Consider the following 23,739-nt stretch of genomic DNA (forward strand, 5'->3'; position numbering starts at 1 on the left):
TTTTGGTATGCGGCTTGTGACCTTACCGACAGATTGGGGAACTTGACCCTTGTTCTCGGCAGTGTTGGTACAATGGCGTCAAAGTTGATGTAGCGAAAGGTTATGACAGTGACAGCACCAGCAGTCTGGACTCCCCAGCCCCTCTCCAGGGCCTCCAGGGCTCCCAGTCCGAACAACCGCAGAGTGTCTCCATCAAGCTCCGCCAGGTGACTGTCAGAGAGGGACAAGCTCTGAACACTGCCGCTGCCCGGCTCCACAAGCCTGCATAAACAGACGGACAAAAACAGTCTTTATATGCTGAATGCACAGAATTTGTTGCCTTTTGAAACCTGAAGGCACTCTTTGGGCCAAAGTGCAATTTGTGTGAAAAAGCAGTCATTGTACTACAAAAAAGGTAAATGCAACATCAGAGCAGAACATGAGAAGTCTAGTCAATGTCCTGTTTGTCTTGTCTAATTGCTTTGCAGTAGAAGTGCCCTTCCAGGATAAGAGAGTCGTGAGAGTGGAGAATCTGGGGGAATCACAAGGAGACCTTATCTCTCTGCCTGTTCGAGTTCACGTCCTCAGCCCTCTGCTTCAGCCAAGAATCAGGGGAATGTCAGCATAGCAGGGCATCAGATGGCTACTGGCTGCCCGGTACTCAACACTGATCAATTTGGATTCCGCCCGCCAACAGCTAATCACCCCTATTCATATTTCACACCCTCCCAATCTTGCTGCAACAGAGCGGCAAAATGGTTTGAAGACTAATCCTTTTGATTGCAGGACTTAAATCCAAGATTCTTGTTGAGACCCATTTTTAGAAAGTTAGTGTTGAGGGACAGAAAAAGAAAGAGAGATGAAAAGGGACAACAATCATACAGCAGACAGAGAGGTACATGCAACTTGAAGCTGAACAGTAACAGAAGCTCTAGCCACCTTTGTTAGAGACACAGTAAGACTGATCCCCCAGGAGCTGACTCCTCTCTGATCAAAGGAGAAGGGAACATTTTCTCTACTTACTATTCAGTGAACCGGAGGGAGGGGGTCATTTTGTAGAATTTAACTAATAATTAAACTGCATGAAAAGGAGAGGAGTGAGCGATGCATTGATACACTTCTCAGCATTAACTAAAACTGCCTTTGTAAAAATGTGAGAATAAAATTGTAAATAAGATGTTTTTCTTTTCATTCCCACATCACATACTTTAGAGAAGGCAACCCCATTGAAAACTGATTGCATCATTGTAACATGCTGTTGATCAGAGCAAACTGCTGTTTATAATAGATTCCTATAGAGCTAATGTTGCTAACTGTTGTTCTAAAGTCTTTAACAACAAATATAGTCTATCTCATATCAAAGAAGAAAGAAAAGGAGGAATCATTCTAATTTAGAAACAAACTCAATTAAGGGATTTATATTGTAGGGAAGAGAGAGGGCAGTGTGGATTGTTAGTATTTGGTCAACAAACAATAATCATTGCCTTAAATCCATTAAATATGTGTAAACTGTTGGAGGAGGAACATGACACAAAATAGACTTCACGTCCTGATTCATGCTACTTTGGCAAAAAGACAGGTGAATGGTTATGTGCCTCAGGAAATGCAAAGTGCAGTTCATGTTTTGCATGCTTGTGTTCATTAAAGAATACACTGTCTTTGAGGCCATAGTTAGCCTTTGAGTTCAGTCCGTTTTAATAAGTTCAGTTAGGTTTAATACCTTTTGGGAGAACTACAGTTGAACAAAAAAAAAGGCACAAATTACAAAGCAAACATAAACAACAACAGGATTAATCGTGTTCTGCAGCTTGATAAACACCAATAAACCAATAACTGACAGGGATTAACCCACACAATCTTGTATACTTGTATCCCGGCACAATACTTTAACATGATACCCCAAATAAGGCTCGCTTAATGAAAGCAAGTCTCAGTCAAACATCAAGGGGTGGTAAAGGGAGATTGTTTGGAGTTGCTATGGCAGAGTCATAATTGCCGTCAACTAAAAATCCACTGAAGGCATAGAAAGATGTATTACCCAATGACCGTAAAAACAAAATACACATCTGTAAAAGTGGAGACCTTCGAGAACACAGGTCCACTTATCTTCTCAATTTGACACTGGCATTGAGAGTTATGACAAGGCCTCTGAAGAGTAGAATCTCCCTTGTATTGTTTGCAGCTACAAAAAGCAGGTATACAAACATAGGTATTAACACATGACTTCCTCTTCCAGATATTTCAATAAGTATTTAATAGAAAGAGCATTGACACAGTGCAGTTGTAATGTTTAAAGTATAAATAACAGATCTGGTAGTAAAAATACTAAACGTACAAAGTCCTGCTGAGTTCTGATGTAATGAATGTATTGACAGATACATTGGACTTCTCAGCTATAGATGGGGAGGGGCCAGACCTTTCTACAGCATTTTAATTGTCAGGACATGCCATTCATCTGAGATGTCAGAGTGCCAAAGGCAGCAAATCTGGAGGGGCTGGTGAAAGAGATGAAGCGTAACATGTAGATAAGTATTGGTAAGAATTAGTACTCCTCAACTTCTGGAAGTGTGCCATCAACACAGCCTACACTGTGCCACATATTGTTCCCCTTCAATCATACCCGAAAGGCAGCCAGGTGGCCCTGAATCCCCTCTGACATGAACCCAGCGACTAACACAGAGTGAAGAATGGAACAAGGCGGGGAAGAAAAAATCTGTCACAATTACATGGGTACTGCTCTGGCTTATTAGACTCTGAATCTAATTCAATTAGAGCTATCTCACTTAATCCTACAGGAGTTTTAAAAAGGACATCTGTCATCTCTCAAGAACTTAATCCCCCCAAAGACATGGCTTGTAACACACATACATACTGCACACACACACGTCTCCAGTTGCCAAAATACTGTGTGGAAGTGACATGTATGAAACATTGCTCTCTAGGCTGCCATATCAAGAGAGCAATATATCATGTCACTCTGTCAAAAAGTGAAAACATATGGTTCAAGTGGCACTAAGTGGTGCAGATGATAGGCTTGTTGGGTGCTGAGTGAAGCAGACAGGGTGATTCAAAAGTGTTTTGTTTTAGATTTCAGGTTCCATTGGAGAAGTCTGCAGAAATTCTTTCGCATCGTTGTGAAAATAAACCGTTGATTTATGTGCCTGAAAGACCACCTGATCAAGATCTCTGCACCATTCTGATTAATCTAGTGTATGAATAGTAAAAGGCCTTAGTTTTGAGTAATAACTCTTTAACATAACGCCTCCATTCATCTCTGCTCCCCTCTCCTACGGGAAATAAAGTCAAATAAATCTTACATTGTTTGCAAAGGAATAAAGATGGGCCTTTGCCACTGTAAAACTTTGGCATTGAACCAGACTTTTGTCTCAAACGTTTCATAGCAACTATTTGGCACAATCATGCTTCGTGTGCTGTCAACATTCATGTCTCCAAACTGGTGCTGCTGACGACAGCCAGCGATGACATCATGCTCTTCTTTTTACACATATAATTATGTTTTGTGGGCATGTTGATGTTTGTTATGCACATATAACTATTCTTAATCATAGTGATTGATCACAAATATTTTTATTTTTGAGTGCGTACATTTTTTCATTGTTGTTTTTTTAACATCTTTACATTTTCCTGTCATTTTCCATTCTTTAAATTTGTAATTTTCAGAATTCCAAAATGTTCACATACAATTCCCATCTAGCAGAGGTGGAGAGTCAAAGGTTACAGCAATAATACTAAACAAAAGTTTAAGATAAAAAAAAGCATTATTGGGTGATCAGATTGTTTTTTTTTTTTTTTGGTTTTTTTTTTGGGGGGGGGGGGGCTTTTTGCCTTTATTGGATAGGACAGTTGAAGAGAGACAGGAAATGTTGGGAGGTGAGAGTGGGGGATGATATCTAACGCTGACGAGGACTATAGCCTCTGTACATGGGGAGCGTGACATAACCACTAGGCTATCAGCATTCCTGATCAGATATGATTTTTTATGGATATTTTGGTTCCAAGTGATTATGAAAGATAATCCGAGATAATATGGATTATTGTGCTGCATACATTTCTCAATGGCTTGCATTTTGTTTTGTGTAAAAATCTTTCTTTTTGTAAGTAATTGGTGGTGCCAGGTTTGTAAAGGCCCTTGTCATTCTGTAATTTAATACTAGTAGAAGTAATACAACACTCAACTCAGAGTGTATTAGACTGAATCGCGTGAGTCCTGCTCATTGACAGAACCTGTTAAACCACATGGCTGAAGTTATAATAAAAAGAACACAGAACAGTAATTGTAAAAAGAACAATTACTATCAGCAAAGCTAGATGCCTCAAGGGAAGATGTGTTTTATTGTGCTTTTTGGTAACTGATCCTTTACTCTGTCAGTCTTTACATCATCATGGAGCCCAACAGAGCTCAAGGTGCCCGGCAGGGTGGGTGTACACAAACATGCATGTTTCTCTTACTTTGGATCTCGTGGGCTGTTTGGACGACTGTTGGTGCGGAGTCTGTTCTCCGTTCCCCCTGATGGTCGCTCTGGTCCTGAACCTGGGCTTACCCGTCTGATTTAAGAAGAAAAAAAGGAAAATTGCAGATTTTGCCTCAACTGTTAGGGGAGAAAACCTCCTGTATATCAAGTCCTATCAATCTACACCAAGTGTAAGATAGATCGTGATTATAAATTCCAATATGAGCAACATAATTTACTGCCTTGCCAACACTACCTCAGTTTAGCATGCTAAAATGTACTCGTGAGCACAAAACATGAAGTACTTAGGACAACTGAAGATGTTACAATTCATCCTATAGAAGGAGGATTTTTGAAACGTTTCACGAAAAAACAATAACCTCAACCAACTAATACTACTTCCGTTAAAACGTGTGGATCTCTAGAGCCAGGAGGCTTCATTATCTGGGCACCATGAATGTCTCAAAAAACCAAATGCATCCATCTAATAGTTGTTGAGATATACATGTATGTTAGCCAGACATGCAGTGCAGCTGACAACATATAAAGCCTAAAGATCAGTGTGGTTAATTTGAGTCCTGCAGGTGAATGTACCTTGTGTTTTATAAATGACCATAAATGTGTTACTTTTAGCAGAATTAAACAAAACAAACAAGTGTTACATTACTGGAAGCACTATACACTTCAGACCCAACAGAAGCACAATTCCGGCATAACACTGATTTTTTTTTCCAGCCAGTAAACTCTTTAAGCATTGATAAGTGACCTAGTCTTCCACTGTTTTTTTGTGTACCTGGGTTCTTCTGGAGAAGGCTCCTGTCCGAGGCCATTGGTCTGGGCGGGGCAGTGGGCAGGGCTGTTTTCCGGACTGACTTCATCTTTAGCTCCATTTGTTGGGGGCAGCTCCAGACAGGTCTTAACCCCCTCCCACTGCTGTGCTGCATTACGGATAGCCAGACGCCGCTTCTCCTGGATGATCAGAACACACACACGCACGCACACACACACACACACACACAGAGGACAGAGATGGTTTCAAGTGACAGTTCTCTTGAGTAGCATTCAGAGGGCATGGATGCAGATAATTTAACCTCTCTGTCTATCCTGACATAATTGCAGGCAAACTAATACCTCCTGCCTTGATTGTCCCTGAGATATGTTGTATTAGACTTTATAAGAGGTTTACTTGCTGCTAGCAAAAATCATCCAGCCCCAAGCTTAAATTGAAAATTGTATATGAATGTGTTGGTCCAATGTTTTGGCCTTATTTACTGCAGCATTTTGTTTAAGTGCAGTCTGCTCCTATAGCAGTAAAAGTGAAGCCCCTCCCCTGCAAGACAGAAGATTCCTGCTGCTCTGCTTTCTTTCACTTGTTCTGTCCTGGCTGAGCTGTAGTTTCGATATGCTTGGCAAGGAATGTGCCACTCCCTGATTCATGGCTGAGTCAGTATCAATTCATATTGAATCCTTCGCTCTAACTTGGCTGTGAATTCAATACACAACACCAAGGATTAGCAAGAGTCAGGTTACGGATATACAATGGTACCACACAGAGACCATCTTTCAACATGAGTAACCACTGCAGCGTAGACACAGCAGTACTCTAGCACATCCACAAATACCATACTCATATATACAGACACAGAACAACAGTTTCATGTGCAAGAAAAACATCTTTGATAATTCAAAGAAATATCAAATTTACAAATACAATACCACTGTAAACAAATTACCTCTCCCGTAAATTGGATATGTTTCCTAAGGGTATCTGTATTGTATCATGCTGCTGTGTATGTTAACATTTGATAAGTTAAGTAGCATCCAAAAAAAGTGTATTTACTGGTCCACTAAAACCCAGCTTCAACCATCACAACACATACGTAGATAAGAATAACAAAGGATAAATAAAGGATCAAATGGTGGTGAATGGGGAAATCTAGCTATAGATAACTCTTACAAAAAAAGGCATCATTGGTTCAGAGGACACTTGTTAATCTATTCTTTGAGACCCTGTCAAGTGTATTTGCTCTAAACTCTAAATCCACAAAGCCAAAAACAAACGAACAAATCAGACGAAGTGGTACCTTATGAATTGTCTGCTTGTGACTCTCCTTCTTCTTCTCCTCTTCTTTTCGAGCCTGTACACCAGCCATGCGCCGCTCCTCGTCCTGAAAGAGAGAGCTAGTGCAATGAGGTTGTCGCTCCATTCATGAGTTCTGAATTATTCAAGAGAGAGGGGGAACCACAAAAGATGCCGCCAGGGAGACTGTCCTCTACACCAGAAGTGGACCACTGTGGAGGATGGGAGAGATTCTCACACCAGCCGGCTGCATCACAGGATTATCTGTCTGATTTTCAGTCCCGGATCAACTATGCCCAGCTGTTGGGGAAAGCCAAAACTCCCAGAATGCAATGCTGCCAACACAATCTGAGTGGTGCAGCTCAGCTGGGAGCTGGGAATATTTAGTGTAGCTGTCTGTGACGGAGTAGCAGAGTCGATGCTTCAGTCTGATCAATAGAGGCAAATGTTAATTTCACTGGAGTCGAGACAGTGATGTCAGCCAGTAGAGACACTTTTAAGATGTAATGCCAGTTCTGCATGTCACTATTATTACCTAATTCTGTGAGAGGAAAAGAACATCCAATGGGAAAAATGACCAAAGTGTGTTTGCTGTTTGCTGAAAGGGATCAATATTGTAATGATTGCAAAGGCTGTTATTTATCAGCATAAACAAAGCCTTTGTTCAGCCCTCAAACAATCTATACTAGGACGGGTTAGTTGGCTGTTGTTTCAGCCAACAATAAAATTTAAAGTTGAATACAAAAAAATAAAACATTGTAAAAATTGAAATGAAATGAATAAAATGGTATATTCCCCAAAACATTGCAGTTGTATTTGATGTAGAACATCTATTTATATTTCTTTTTTCTTTTTATAATATTAAAGACTATAAATGTATATTTTTTAGTCAAGGACTGTTAATCAACTCCTGAAGCGGCTTTGGATTTGTTTTTAAAATAGTTCTATATTTACTTTAAACTTGTGCCCGATTTACGCCAATCCCTTCTTTTCCTTTACTGAGATTCTGAGTCAGAGATTCCAGTCTGACAGCAGCTTATGAAACAGAAAAAGTATAGCTGAAAATTGGTACATGGACCTCATTATATCAAATACATGTATTAATGTCCCACTGCACTGGCAGTCATAGATTGTAATCCTGCAACCCCAACACATTCACAGCAGGTGGCTGTTCAACATGCGGCTGGTTCTCTTCGAGGTATCTGCCGTTTAAAGGCAGTTTTTCCTCACCACTGTAACTTTGCTAAATGTTGCTTAGTGCTGTGCTCATCAAGGATTAATGTAGGGTCTTTGCAAATAATATAAGCAAGAGTACGGTCTAGTCTGCTCTTTTTGTAGAGAGTCTTAAGATAACATTTGTAAGGAATTGGCACTATACAAATAAAGACTGATTGATTGATTAATACCTTTAGTAAGAGACGTGTCCAGCCTGTTGTGTGTCTATGTTTCTGAACTTTCCCTTTTTTACCCTTATAGTCAAAACTGTTCCATCATAAAAGAACAGTAGCATTTTATCTAATTTGCAGTATTAAGACTCATCTCATTCATAGATAATGGACAATCTGCCAACAACCTGCCAGGCATAGATAGTATCTCACAAGATCTGATCTCCCTTCTACTGACAGCATCGTGCACTGGGGTCAAGTTTTCCAGATCACTTGGAGAAGAAAATCTTTATCTTCAGAGATTATGAAGTCTACTCTCAGCAACATCACCACACTGTTTAAATAAATTGAAACTTCAGTCCTAACCTAACCCTGTTATAATATGTACTGCTAAAATTAAACCTTTTGGTAATGAGATATTATCTCTGTTTTCAGATATGACAGATACTGACAGTAGCAGATCATGAAACTTGCAAAACCAGTTCAAGACCATGTATGCTTTGAAATTCAAGTGAAAACATGAAAAAAGTTGAAAATGGAGCTACGAGTTTCTTTTTTCCAAAGTAGCAGTATGTTTTGAGGGCAAGGTGTGTGGTACTCACAGATTCCTTGAGAGTACAAGCTCAGACCTGGGTGCTCCTGCTTGACAGCCTTTAAAAGGCTGATATTTCACTGTAGCACTTTGCTGGCATGCTATATTAATTCGATGACTTCATGTAAATTGCTTGAGGATAATTATTGTTTTGTTAGCAGATTTATATTATTGGTATTGTACATTTTTAGCTCACAGTTTAATCACTTAAAATAATACATTTGTGTTAAGCGGCACAAAGGAATCAGCATGTCCAGTGTCATCAGGTTCGGGCAATAAGCTTAATTATTCAGGCTTTAATGAATTTAGAATAGAGAACAGTTTAAAGATATATGTTTGTCAAAACTCCACATGAGTTCGTCCCTGTTCTTTTTAAAATGTTCAATAAGCAGTATAGCTTGGTATTTACTGCCATATGAAGGTCTCCCATTGTGGTCATGTGAGTAAATGTCTTTAATGTAAAGTAATAATGAAAGAAAACCTGAAAGGACAATGAACTAAAAGTAAACAAACTCAGAATCTGTTGTGATGTGCAAGATTTGGCCAGTGACCAGTTTCCTCTTGTAATCACACAAACAGAAAGAGTTAAAGAGTTTGGCCTTACTGTGATGCGCTTCATGTCCAGCTGTTTCAGGTGAAGCACACAGCGCAGGACGGCCTGCTTGTACCATGTCTCCAGGGCTACAGGATTCCCATCCAGGGTGAGTTCAGAAAGGGAGCGTGACTCTCCGAGACAGGCTAGCTGATCAAAACTAGACACAGGGAGGAAGAAATTGAGTTAACTCAAGCGTTATAGCTACACATTATTATTTTCAATACAATACAATATACTCCGACAGTTTTACAATCATAGAGGAAGGACGACCAAACTCATTGGGCAACCTAAGTCACAAGGTAAATCAAGCATAAAAAATGTTTTATGTTCAAACAAGATACACAAAACATGACCAACTGGTGAATTAGCAGGAAAACTGGTAGCATGAGATGACTTGGGGGAAAATTATGAGAGAAAAATTGGCTACTCTGTTGATATCAGCCTGTGGCTAAGGGAGACATGAAAAAGCACAGTCATGTTATGTAAGCAGTGGGGGTTCTATCATTACTAATTTGTAATAATAACCTTGATGAATCATTTGCCTGGAACTGCTTATGAACCTCCCACACTGCACTATGCCTGATCCCAGCCGGAGGTTATTGTATGCAGATTAAGGTCACAAGATAAACCTCTGGTTTACTATTAAAGAAAGTTCTGCTAGCGCATAACAAAATTTCACAGTTAAGGAAATGGTCAAATAAAATGGAGTTAATAATATTCAGAGACACTTATCAATGCAGTAACTAGTATACTGGGCATTTCTGTGTTTTTAATTCCCACTTCTTTATGAAACTGTGTGTCATTTTTACATAATTACTTGTAATCGAGACAGTTAGATGCTACCAATAATGAAAAGGGTGATTTTCACAGTGATAATGAGAAGTGACTCGAGAGTACATCACTGGTGCTTGACCACATCTCATACATTTTGCATAACTGTGCATTCACAATCCTTTTGAAAAAAGCCTTCCTGGGTATTGTTACTGTGATGAAATCAGTTCATAATAGTGTCAGCAGTGAATAGACGACATACAACTGTCCCTGTGTGTTGTCCAAGGTCCGATTAAAAAGTAGTTGTATGCTGGGAGTGAGCTGTGTGGTTTTAAACTGTATAACTTCTAAATCAATCCAATGCTAGAATCTGCCTCGCTTCAGATTCATTATTCTAGCAGGTTAAGACAGAAACTCAGGGTAACAATTAGTGAAATCACAATTTAAGACATTATGAGGTGTTTTTTGCTCCAACATCCTGTCCCAGGGCCAACGGACTGCACCATGATGGAAAGTGTGTTCTGCCCCTCGACCTAGCAACAGAGCTCAACGGTTCTCCTATCAGCAATTACCAGTTACAAAAGTTACACACATCAGGTTTAAACACTAATATAGTGTCCATTCAAAAGACAATTTAAAATACTACTAACAAAAAGCAAAGGTAAATCATAACAATGTGAAGTAAATAGTTGAATAACCACAATGCATTTAAAATTATTGATCATTTAATACTAAGTTTAAGAATTCAAACTTATCATTTGGTTCAAATGACTTTTTAAGGATTCTATGTGAAAGAACACAGACACAGAATCGCACAGACACTAGAACAGGGCTGACTTGGGATGTCAGGTCAGATCTATCACATCACAAGGTGACTGTAAAGCAGGCTAATGAATACAGGCCCACCCTGTATCCTACACACAGGCCCCTCCTCCAGGCAGGCACAAAGCATTTGTAAAGCAGCCTTATTCAGAGAGAAGAGTGTGCTGCTTCAACTAGCTAACTCTATGGAATCTTGATCGCTGACTAAGAGAGGGAGAAGCAGAGGGAACAAATTGACAGATAAAAAACAGAACAGAGCTTTAAGCTGGCCGACATTTGCACTAAGTAACAAAATACACCTACACACTTTCACCTATGAATGCTGCTCCCAATTCAATCCAACTACAAATCTGGTATTACTTTATGCGGAAGTCAATTTTTATCTCTGCTGTGTGAATAACTTTAATTTATCCCCCCCCCCTCCCTCTCTCTGGTGACAACATGCTAAAGACACATCCTGGTTGTTCTTTTCTAGGTTACAAAACCTACCCACCACAGCAAACCTGTGTGTGTTTTTTGTCTGTCTGTGGCTGTGCATATCTGTGTGTATATTCTGCCTGCAGCTTGTGAGCCGGACCCATGCCAAGAGCCAAGGGAGTGGGCATGGAGATGTCCTGCCGCTATCCTTGTCCCTGCTATTTGGGGAGGAGGGAGTTAAGCGGTATTAGCTCTTACCTGGTGATGTTGTTGCAGCCGAGAAAGAAGCGCTGCAAGCAGGGCAGGCGGTCCACCTCAGTCTAGAAAGAGAAAGAGGGAGAGGGAAGAGAGAGAGATGAAGGGATGAGAAGAAGAGAAGGTGCTCAGGAAGAGGGCACTGCATCGTCACTGCTGTTAGAGCACTGTATCCCTCTCCATTCCCTCAGTCACCTTGCAGCTCTCAGTCTCAGCATACAGCATCCCCATCCACCCTGCGCATGCACACACACACACACACACACACACACGCGCACACACATATACTAGCATGCTGCCTCGTCTGCACATGGAGAGGAGGGGCTGGAGAGAGACAGAGAGAGAGAGGGAGACAAGAGGAGGAAAGGGGGAGGGGAGAGAACGCCTGTGTGCTGCGTTAATGCAGAGATCCCCTGCTGCAGGAAGCTAACTCAAACAGATATACATCCAGGCGCACACTCTGAGCAACTAGATACTGTACCTCCTCAAGCAAGAATAATAGCTACGACTCATTCAATGAAAACTGACTTGGAGGGGGAAAGAATTCTTCATCCGGAAAGATCAATGCAGAGTTTCGTGAGAGGGAGGGGTGAGGAGGGGTGAGGAACAGCAGCTGGCTTGCTGGCAAAGTGAAGATGATACACAGGGACGTATATGCACTATCACAACCAATCATGACTTCAGCTAATCAGTTTGTACTGTGTGTAAAAATGTGCTGTGTGTGTGCGTGTGCGTGTGCGCGTGCGTGCGTGCAGATGGTCAAGGCTTTACATGCCGACAGCAAAGAGGACACTCCCAGCAGCAGTCTGAATGAGCTGCATCAGCGTCCGCCCCTGTTGCAGCCACCGCCTCGCAACCTCCTCCAAGACTGTTGCCAGTTTCCATTCAAAGGAGTGATCAGACCAGCACTGAGGCTATGCTAGCTGCTCTGCAGAGAAAAAGTACAAACACTGCAGCGCAGACTCTGAACATTCCCACACACCCTGTCCACACAAGCAGATAAATATAGTACACACTTACTCATTCTTGTTTCATCTATCCCCACAGCCAAACTGCTCACTGTAGTACAGTATGAAACATCAGCAGCAATGCTACATAGAGCCTTTTTCTGTTTGTAGAATGCAGAATCTACAAATGTAATATACTGAAATCATTTTACATGTGCACCTTGATTGAAATGAAGTCCACAGTATTCAACTGTCATCTAATGAGTCGTGGGACTCATACATACAATGTATAACAGACAATGAGAGATACTCCACTTTTCACACTGTCTTTTGGCCAGGCTCAGAACACAACTAACAACAGTAAGCACAACACTGTTATGATCATGTTTAATATGTGACTGTCCAGTGTAGATTAGGAGCATTGGACTTTTAATACTTTTGTAAGCATATAGATTATAAAGTGAGGCCCATATTAAAGGACAAAACTAAACTCTCAGAAATAGCCAATCACAATGGAAAGATAGACTGCATATGCCTCAGGTAACAGACTCGTAACAAACGTTTATGGTGAGATCCTACCATCAATAGTACTACTCACTCACACCTCATATATTTGGTTTTAACAGTCCAGCCTAAATGGTTGTTTAACATCTTCACAATGTGATTCTGACAGCAGGCAAGAAATATAATTTGACGGGGGAAAAAAGAACACACAGAATTAACTGTGATGCTAGACCCACATCTATGCTTGTTGACTAGATCTGCTCTGCTTTCCTTTCTCAACATTTTCAGACACCAAAATTAGACTAAGAGAGTTGTGATTTGCACATAATAAGTGATATTGCTAAAAAGGTATCTTGGTTGTAGGACAGCTTTTTATTTCTGCTTATAAGGGGAGATCATTCTGAATCTTATGACAACAAAATCTGGTACATATTCAATTCATATATTACTTTCATTTTATGAGGAATGTATAGGGATTTCTGTTACTTCACTACTGTGCACTTCAGCAATACAGATATTTGTTTTCTTTTACTATTTTAAAAAGTGCAAGTCATGCTAACCAGTGCTAGCTTAATCTGACCCTCCTACACATCTCCACTGCCTCTGTCTATGGATGCTGGTGAAGCAGCAGCCATTGCACGCTGTCTGAGACTAAATATAGCAGCTTTTTCTCAGACACAATGATGTCATCACTGAGCTGATGTGCTGCATAACAATCGGCAACCAATGTGAGATCTTTTTCTAAAACCAGATTGATCAGAACCAATGAGCTGACAGGATTTGTTGTTGTTTGTTGTGGGGTCGGTTATAGCTTTGTGGCTACGTGTGTGTGTGTGTGTGTGTGTGTGTGTGTGTGTGTGTGTGTGTGTGTGTGTGTGTGTGTGTTTCTGTGTGCCCACGTCTTCACCTCTCTGTCATGGCTCCACCCTTCTATTACTGACAGTTTGCGTGTCTTCTTCTTTCACACCCTCTGACAGAGACATTTCTCCACAGAAACAGAACTACCTCTCATCACAGCCGATCTCTGTTTCATGCACAAACACACCACAAAAGAGCACACAAGCTGCCCAAATAAACACACAGGTATATGTGGATGCTGAGAGGGGTGTCAAGGATTAGAAGCAGTTGGTGTTTTGCGGTTACTCTTTGAATAGCTAAATCTGAGGGGTAAGCCTGGCTGGCACGCATCTGGCCTCAGGTATTGTGTGCCATAATTGCATATGCAGTTCATTATGTGGGTGGACACATTGTGACTGCAAACTGATGTTACATGCTCTCTGCCGTGTTGTTTTTGCACTCAGTTGCAAGTGTTTAAAGCTTCTAAAAGGTTGAACAAGCCGCCACACAATAAAAGCAGAGGGTAAATTATGAATTCATGAGAGATGTGATGAATTTATGACCCCAACACACACAAAGACAAGAGCTAACGAATCCATAGCAGATCTAGCAGTGAACCAGCTCACTACTGACCCCACAAGAAGAAAGGCGCATTGGAAATAATCTGTCTAATCTATTCAGCCTGGATGCCTCTGGGTGATTCCTTTTTGCTTTGTTTGTTTTATCAGTGCAAATGCTGACTTTAGAGTTCTTCCAAACAAATCAGTGTTCCTGCTGCCAAAATGTAAAATGCATCACTTACTGCCCCAGGACTTTCCAATGGAAAGACCCATTTTATAGAAAGAGTAAACACCAAACAGCAGAACACAGCAACATAGTCATAATAATCAGTTATTATTGTTGCAGGTGTTCATGAGCTGTAACTTAAAAGAAAATATAATTGATTTGAGTCTAATCTATTGCTTGACCTAAGAAAAATGTGGATTACAATATTCAGTGTGCAAATAGACTTCACCAGAGTTTACTGAGAATTGGAAAACAAATTACACTTGCTCTGAGTGCTCTGACTCAGTTGGTACTGAGTCGGTCTTCTCTCGTCGGGGGGTTCGATCCCCAGCTCCTGCAGCCACATGCTAGATGTGTCCTTGGGCAAGACACTTTACCCCAAGTTACTCCCACTGCCTCGTCAGCAGAGAGTGAATGTGTATGAATTGGATTAGTTACTTCTGATGGACACTTTACATAGCAGCCTCTGCCATCAGTGTGTGAATGTGTAGGTCTGACCTACACATTAAAAGCACTTTGAGTAGTCAGAAGACCAGAAATGTTCAAGTCCATTCACCATTTAGTCCATCTACATCCTAAATATGTACATACTTACTGTCTTTACATGTCCACCATGTTGAAACTAAGCATTACCTTTTCCCAAAACATTCAACCTTAAGACAACGTATACGCGCACATGTAACAATATATAAGGATTTAACTTGATGTCTGAAATGACTGCTTCTTACATATAAGTCTTAAAAATCCTTATTATAGCCTTTCTTCCAGTCCAGAATTTCAGTCTCCTTGAATAAAAGGGAAAACCTGGACACCTTGAGGATGCTTATTTACTTTGAGTGTGATAAAAGCACTTGGCAGCAAACACCACTAATGACAGAGACTAGAATCTGCTGAGGGGTAGCATTTTTCCTCTCCTCTCAAATAAAACACAACATCCGATAATTACCACTGGAAGTGGTTCAGGATCAGAACTTGCAGGCAGAAGACACGATGAGTGACAGGAAGAGTTTTTTTTTATTTTTACAAAACAATGTTGGATTACGTATTTTCTACCCCAAGAAGCAGGAAAGGGCTTTGGGGATTTGCATACAAATGAAGGGGCCTGTTTTGGCATGCACTGTTCTGTTTATCAGATTTAAAGTATAGAAACCAAGAGGAGTGAATTTGCGTGTTTAGAATATCAAATTTCTCTTTCACTGCAACACAAAGTTGTTGGGAGGTTGTGAATAATGAGCTTCCTCTCCCTGGGTAACACCACATACTGTCTTACAGAGAGTTTATGATGTCATTTTCTGTTTGTTATTTTGTGACGGTCAAACCTGTTAAATGTGATCCCATAAGAGAGGAAACTGTATCTATCCACAGGATCTGGTCCAGAGGATAGACACGAAGATGAAAGATAAAGCATGCAACCACGTTCTTTATCCCATGACAAACATTTTCTGAGGGAACAGTTGCCAGACTTAATGAGTGTGTTTATTTTTTCATCAAAATAAGGAATGTATCACCTAAGCTGAAGACCTTCTGTGATACAGCTGCAGTGTTTACAGTCTAGGACCAGACAGAGAACTTCATCAGATCAAAAGGTGCAAATAAAAATGTAATCAAAGCACTCTAACTCGCTTTTACTACTATTAATTGTTTTCTTCCTTTCAAAGAAACATGTGAAGAATAGAAGCCTCTCAAATGAAAACAACTTATGTCCTGGTAAAGGTTGTGTTCACTGTGAACAGTTAGTTTCCTCACATTTATGTGAAGCAGAACAGTGAACAAGCTGCGAAGACATTTCTTTAAACAGACACTAAATAGGAAAGCCCCTCACCAAGACAGAGATGCAGTTGTGGCGCAGGTTGAGTTCAGTCAATCTGTTCAGGCCCTGCAGGTTCTCAACTCTGGAGATATTGTTTCCTGTCAGGTTCAAGACTTGCAGCTCGCTTAGATGAGATAGGTTTTCTATTCTGGAGATCTGAATGAAAGCACAGAAAGACAAAGTCAGTGCACAACATCAAATTATATTAAACAGCATTCTGGATAATCATATTGTAAACAGAATACACAGAGGGAAGCAGGACAGGCAGTATATAGCATATACACATTGAGTTCTCAGTCCTCAAATTCAAATCAATGTTTTTAAAGATGACTGCATGGTTCATATGTATTTAAGATTATATCAGGCTACACACAGCTAAATGTTTCTTGGGTTGCAAAAAGAGGCTACACCTTCTGCTAAATGTCAAATAATTATAATACTATGACAATCAAACTTCTCTGTTATACCATTTCACATTTAACATCTTGAATGACTAATATGCACCCAGGCACATAAAGCAGTGACCCCTGATTTACCACTAAATCATCACAACAAATAAAAAGTAGAGGGTCAGTCAATGGTGAAATGATACCCAGTCCTCTCCCCTCCTCACTCTGGCATAGGATACTTAGGGGCCCCTGTCATTATTACACTTTAAATACTTCAGCGGAATTCCTGATGGCTGTTACCCTGACAGTGATGTGTTTGACCCCTAAAGTGCACACTGTACAGGGAGGATAGGGTTCAAGGGGTAGCAGGGGTTCAAAGATTCTGTCACAATACAAAACTTAATGATCACTGCAGCTCAAATTTGAAGCGATAAGACTACTGTACTCCCCCCATTCACAAGAGTTGGATCAAAGATTTCCCTTAATGATTTACAGAGAAACTTTTAAAACAAATGAACACCCTTTTAGGGCCCTTGACCAGACCTTAACTCTTTTCAAAGGATAAGATAACTAATGCTAAAAGAAAGTTCGACAAAAAGTTGTGCACATATGCACAAACCCTGAGATATCAAAATGGAAGGACTTTGGTGCATTGTATGAGTTTGAATGCTTTATTCTTCCATGACAGCTTGTTCATGTGCTGTCGTGTAACTCACCAACATAAGCACCCTGCTTTGTGAAGTACCTCCTGGTTACCAGGGTTCAGGTCTTATCTGCTACGCAACAGACTTGCTATCAATTTGAGCATTTTCTAATGAGGTTAATGTTCTACACAAATCTACACAGAAGGCAAATTGTAACATGAATTTCATGTGTTTATTCCATGTATTTCATTTATTCTATGTAATGGTTTATGCATCTTTATTCTTCTTTTGTTTGTTTTTACCTCTGCCTTAGGGACTAGATGGGCGAGAGAGGGAGGGAGTGCATTTACATGATTGTGGGTGTGATGCTAGTAAAAAACAAAACAGTAACCAGATATATCAATAAAGTTGTCATGGAGTGTTGACTCTGGGTTTTCCAAGTGCACCACATGAAGTGTGCATTAACAGGTGGAGGCATTGTTAAATGAAAATCACAAACTGAGTGCATCCACCCAGAACACCATCTGTACAAGGGTTGATAAGTTCACAGTTAGATCATCTTGCTGCATTTAAAGGCCTTCACAAAAGCAATATTATGGGCTCTCAGCTGACATGAATACTCTCATGTCAACACACAATCATCACTGACAGGACCAATGGCACATAAGAGGTTAGAAGTTGTGTCAAAAAGGAAAATGTATGAACAAAAAGCAGCCAGAGGAGGCAAAAACCCCTCATTGCAAAACAGGAAGAAACAACCTCAAATGAGTCACATTATGTCAGGCCCTGACTTAGGCATCAATACATGCTCATTATCTCAACACACTCAGGGGCAGATTTGGATTTTTTAAACATTTGAGCATCTTGTGTTACACACCATAAATAATGTGTGTTCCATGTACACACAGGGGAAGGGGAACTAAACGTTACATTTGTAATCGGAACATGGAAATGAATATATTGAAGATTTCTGCAGTGTTTTGTCTGATTCTTGTTCAACAAAAGTAGAAGACATGAACTTTAAAGATGGACAAAGAAATACTTCTTAGCAGGCAGGACAGAGGCCTGTTCTTGTCTTGGGAGTTGAGAGCAATGGTTAAGAGGAACATGCCAAGTAGAGGAGATACTATAGTCACATCAAGTTCCAACATGTTCCTTTTAAACAATGCGGCAATCTTCATCTTAATCTTAATGGCCTTAAGTGGTGAGAGAAAAGGGCACAAACACAGATAACCTTGTGTTACTGTGTCATTATGAAATAAAGACAGCAAAGCCTAAATCCTCCTCCTAGTGGGATGTCTCTGTCCCACCTTCACTTTATCACAGTATACTGTACTGTATACAGTATGCTTATCACACATGACAGATGTGGTCACACCTCATAAAAATATTTATTTCTATCATGGACAAGAGATGAACCAACATGTATTACTCTCCAATACTTTGGCTTTGTTTTACAGACACTGTGGGGCATTCTCCACTGTCCTCTCGGAGTATTTACATCAGATGTCAGGTCACATTGTAACTCCAACACTTAATCTCTGAGACTACAAGTGAGTTATATTGCACTCTACCAAAGAGAATGTCTCCTCCAACTCACTGTAAAGGAAACTGTGTCCCTGTTAGATAAACAAAATGGTAAAAAGATAGGTTGGGAGATACACATTAGGTCAAATCTCTTTGAAGCCAGTTTAGGAAAAGTATCTTTTTTGGTTGGAGTAATGCATTCATCATCCACTCCACTGTGGTTGCCTGCAAACAAATAGCTTCATCTGAATGCAATGTGCTTGCACTACAAACAAGGAAGGCACATAATTTATTCATTCAACATTCAGTTGTAACATTATAACATTACATGTGTTGCTAGCAAACACAACACACAGTCAGAGTTTGAGGCAACAGAGCCTACTCTAGGTGGAAAAAAATAACATAATGCTGTAGAAGTCATTGAATAGTAATTGGGACGCCTTCTCATGGAAATTGCAGCCAACATCAGAGAGAGAGGGAGTCTAAGCTGGGCTCTGGAGTCACTCTCTAAGGAGAGATGTGGGCGGCATGCTGGCAAAACACTAATTTGACCAAGGGAAGCCTTTCTATTTTATCTTCCTTTTCCAGGAGCTGTTAAAATCCTCACCAGTGACTCTTACATCATTTGTTTTCTCAGGCTTTAAATATCAGAGAGCCGCGCTCTAATGTGGAGACTAAACCAACAGAGGGAATAATAGATTTTGACCCAAATTAATCGTAAAACAGCATCATGTGCTACATCTCAAAACAATGTCTAGTGCTGAAAACATAGAAGCAGTTGTGCCTGTTGAATAAATTATTCTGGGGTCACCGAGGACACTGATGTGGGAGTAGACCCTTGACAAAAGCTTGTGGGTTCTGATGGTTTTCTATTCCTCACACTCTAACAGTGGTGGGAACTAAAACAAATGCTGAAGTTCAGTAACTAAAAACTGAGGTATGCAGGGGAAAGGATGATCATATCTCCAGCATTATTTCTGACAACCAAAAAGCCTGCAAAATCAAACAATATAGGAATGATGGACATTATCGATTTATTCCTAACACTGTTTTAAACACTCAATGCATAAAAGAGCAACAACTATACATTCTAGTTATAATACATAAACATAATTTTAAAGGTCATTGGAATATTATGACAGTTAAAGCAATGAATTTCCACGTGTGGCCTACTGCTGGCTCAGTTAGCTTCATGTGGGGGAGGTTTAAGAGACAATCCACTTCTACTGAACTTTACAGCTTAAGACAGTGATCTCCAGTTGCAGTATTGGCAACTAAATGCACCAGACTAAACACACTCTAGCACTAAGTGGGAGGATAGTGAAGATAAAATACCTGATTGTCATGCAAATCCAGGATGTTTAGCTTGGACAGGCTTTCCAGGTAGCATATCTTAAGAATTCTGAAAAATAAATAAAAACAAATATATAAGTGAAGAAGTGAGATAAAATGGGACATTTAACCTGGGTTAAGGTATCAATTAGAGGAAAGTGGATTTGTCACTGGCCAATAAGAATATACAAAATGGGAACAGACTGTTCACAAAAACAGTGTACAATGGCTTATTGTGCAGGACCACCATTTAGATCACACCTAAGGACAAAAAGGTGGTAGCATCTTTAAAAAGGGTGATAGAAACCTAAATCTACGGTAACATTTCCTCTTGGAGTAAGTGACTAGATGTCAGAGTTTGTCTGTGAGTGATTCATGACATTAACTTTCCTCTGGCTGACATTTCAAAACAAAATGAAATCGAGATACATGGTTTAAGAGTGACACTGGACACCTGCTGAGAGCACTCATCTCTGAAGCTTACTGTACAACAGCAGCTAGTTTATGAAATCTGCATTATCAGGATGTAGCACATTGTAGGCTGAAGGATGCGCTTATGATCGTGCAAAATAGGAGAGTTAAAAAAATTAAATAAAAATCAAGTTTAGAAGTCAAGAACTATATTTCCGGAGGTCAGACCCTCCCGTTTTGCATAAGGTTTTAAAGCACTTGGCATAGAAATGCAATGAATATTCTGACACCTTTAATTTGAGTAAATCCAATCCAGTGTGTTTAGTGTGAGAAACAGGCTTTATTGGCTCCATGTGTGCAGACAACCTCAGCATCCCGACTAATACTTGTTGTGATGTCTGCATCATATGATCTATTAAAACCTTTGCATTAGTAAATCTGGTTTAAACACCTGAGATTCTGTTTTTCCTGAGATTCTGTTTTTCCTCCTGTTTTTTCTATCAGGATGTAGCAAATTAATTCAAACCTGGATGTGAAGATGGAAACCACAACCACTAGCACAAATATGAACTCGACAATGTCATCTTTGAAACGAAGGCATTTCAGACAAATCTAACATATTCTTGTGTTTTGTAATCTAATCTTTACAATTTACCTGTTTTTCCCCAACATCAGGATCCTCAGAGAGCTCAGAGCTTCGATGCCAGTCATTTCAGTGATGTGATTGTCATACAAGTTAAGGAAAACTAGCTTTTGCAAATATGAAAGATGCTGGATAGTTGTGATTAGATTATGCTGAAGGTTGAGAAACTGTAGACCATCGGTATTACCCAGGTGGGGACATGTTTCAAGAGATTGCCTGGAAAAATAAAACCACATTTAGAACAATTTAGGCTTTATTTGAATCATTGTTCAGCACTGAATTTTCATGACATAACAACTGTATTCCAATTTAAGCTGTGCAATTAGTTGTGAAAATAACTGCTTATCATTTCACTATACAAATCTATTTACTCCGCTCTGTCACTAGTGAGGTATTCATGTCAGCATAAGTCTTTGGGTAAAAGGGGCGCATATTTCAAGGGACTTTGCTGCTCCCTGGTGGCATTCTGAAGCACATGCAATTTCACATGAAAGCACTATAATATTGTATTGCAGATACTGTTACAGCCTGGACTGGGTTAAAAAAACAAGCATAATGTCCTAGCAAAGGAATGCCAAAGTAAAATGAAATACACTGAACGTACAGCTTCAACATAAAATGTAGATTTAATTAACACAAAATCCTAATCCCAATCTGATTAAAACATAAAGAAATCAGGGGTACCTGTCCAAGTCAATCCTTTGAAAAGTGGATTCATAATGTTCACATGGCAACTGGGTGAAAGGATATTCAGGGACTGTGCTGTACTTGCATCCCCCCGAGCCATCTGAAATAGAAATAACACACAATTAACAAAATATCACAAACAATAAAAATAGTTTCCCAAGCGCATATTAATTGACAGATGATGTCGATATATTTACCTGCTGGCTTATGACGGTTTAAAATAGTAGAGTAGGATCTGGCCCCTGCACTGTGGGTTGGTCTCTTAACCTTGTTCCTAGTTTCTTGTGCAGCATGTGAGTCTGCATCGAGACCACTTTTAGAACAACCCGCAAGTGGAACTGGGTTATCTGCCGAGGAATCTATTGACTCACAGGCAAGTGAGGGCACAGAAGATGTCTGGACAAGTCCTCTCTGTCTATGTGCATATAACATGTTTTCTACAGAGGAAAGAAATAGTGTAAAACCGTTGGATTATTTACATATTTTAGGTATACATGAATGTACAATACAATGGTGGGTGAGTGTGTGAACAAGTTAACTGGCTTATAGGCTTACCTTGCTCAGGGTTACAATGATTTACTGTTTGGGTGGTTTTCATGCTTATTTCTTTTACAAGATCTTGAGAGTCAGTCTGCAAATGGTACACATGATTTATTCGAAAGCACACAATGTAGAGTCTGAAAAATTAACCTGTCCTTTATAGGCCTACACACCTTCCTCTTTGCTCTTTCTGGCACTGTTGGTTTGTCAGTTGTAAAGTGCAGTTTGCAGCTGTTGACCTGCAAAAAATGAGAAACAGATTCACTTTAAAACATCCAAACAACACTCTAAAATTGGCAATAACTTGTCATTTTAACAGAACCTGCGGCCTAAGCTGGAAGTTAAAAGTTAAGTTGAAGTGGTATTTACCATAGGAGTAAGAAACGCATATCTGTCGTTGCTGACGTTGTTGTGTTTCTGAGATCGCTCCGGCTCCATCTGCGGTAACCAACAAGTTCAGTAACAAGTAACAAGTTAAGCGCCGAAGAAGAAGTCTGTTTCAGCAGCGGTACGAGTAAACATGCATATTTTAAAGTAATGCGTAATCTCATTTGCTGATATAAGCTGTTTTTTGGAGCCAAGTTTAGTTCATTCAAACAGAATTAATCTTCACAACCGGCGATAAAATCTTCCGTCTGTGACAAATACTGTTGCCACGGCAACAACTGCGTTACTTGGTTACACCCACTTCCTGTGTCACTAAAAATGTTCTCCGTGAGGAAAATGTCCTTCGTCTTAAAACTATTAAGAGGAAATCACTTTTTTAAATGTGTATTCACTTCCAGAATCATATTCTTCTGGTGAGCCAGCTGTTAAATTAAGAGTGACTTTTACTCTCTTACAGGGAGTTCTTGTCTGCATATAATTTTTCCTGTAACCCCTAAAGAATTCGTCATTGTATTTTACGCTATTCCTTCATACTTTAATGCTTTATATATATGCTATATATTATATATAATATTTACAGTCTATGTTTATATAGAATTGATTCCAAACCTGGAGTCCCATGGTCTCAACCCCATGTGGAGCAATGTTAAGTTATTGATAAATAAAAAATAAATTGTATTTTAAAATATATTGAACTCAGACAACTGTGGGCCATGGCCAATGCCAAACATAACTTGCAGAGTTGTCATCCATTGTGCACAAATGTCATCAAAGCCTAAATATGGTCTAAAATAAATATTTAGGCCTACTTGCAACACAGTGAAAAAAAATATAACATGATTGAAAACATAGTTATTTTAGTCAAAACCTGTTTTGAATTACTTGGGTTGCCAGAGTTTTTTGAAGTCTAAGTGGGGTCACGAGCCA

At 39.8% G+C, this 23,739-nt stretch overlaps 1 protein-coding gene across 1 annotated transcript in view; it reads right to left on the reverse strand.

Annotated features, from left to right (window-relative positions):
• LOC110000980 (leucine-rich repeat-containing protein 49) overlaps nucleotides 1-23,015 on the reverse strand; it is a 28,368-nt gene extending 5,353 nt beyond the window's left edge. The window contains exons 1-14 of the mRNA XM_020656407.3: nucleotides 22,795-23,015; nucleotides 22,599-22,664; nucleotides 22,441-22,516; nucleotides 22,083-22,322; nucleotides 21,883-21,985; nucleotides 21,211-21,414; nucleotides 20,148-20,214; nucleotides 16,265-16,408; nucleotides 11,372-11,433; nucleotides 9,113-9,260; nucleotides 6,536-6,619; nucleotides 5,245-5,420; nucleotides 4,450-4,545; nucleotides 27-261 (exon numbers count right to left, since the gene is read on the reverse strand). Coding sequence (XP_020512063.2) covers nucleotides 27-261; nucleotides 4,450-4,545; nucleotides 5,245-5,420; nucleotides 6,536-6,619; nucleotides 9,113-9,260; nucleotides 11,372-11,433; nucleotides 16,265-16,408; nucleotides 20,148-20,214; nucleotides 21,211-21,414; nucleotides 21,883-21,985; nucleotides 22,083-22,322; nucleotides 22,441-22,516; nucleotides 22,599-22,664; nucleotides 22,795-22,863 — 1,770 coding nt within the window. The 5' untranslated portion in view covers nucleotides 22,864-23,015. The remainder of the gene's footprint in view (nucleotides 1-26; nucleotides 262-4,449; nucleotides 4,546-5,244; nucleotides 5,421-6,535; nucleotides 6,620-9,112; nucleotides 9,261-11,371; nucleotides 11,434-16,264; nucleotides 16,409-20,147; nucleotides 20,215-21,210; nucleotides 21,415-21,882; nucleotides 21,986-22,082; nucleotides 22,323-22,440; nucleotides 22,517-22,598; nucleotides 22,665-22,794) is intronic.
• Nucleotides 23,016-23,739: the final 724 nt, after the last annotated feature.

Source organism: Labrus bergylta, chromosome 3, assembly GCF_963930695.1.
Source record: "Labrus bergylta chromosome 3, fLabBer1.1, whole genome shotgun sequence".
Lineage (NCBI taxonomy): Eukaryota > Metazoa > Chordata > Actinopteri > Labriformes > Labridae > Labrus > Labrus bergylta.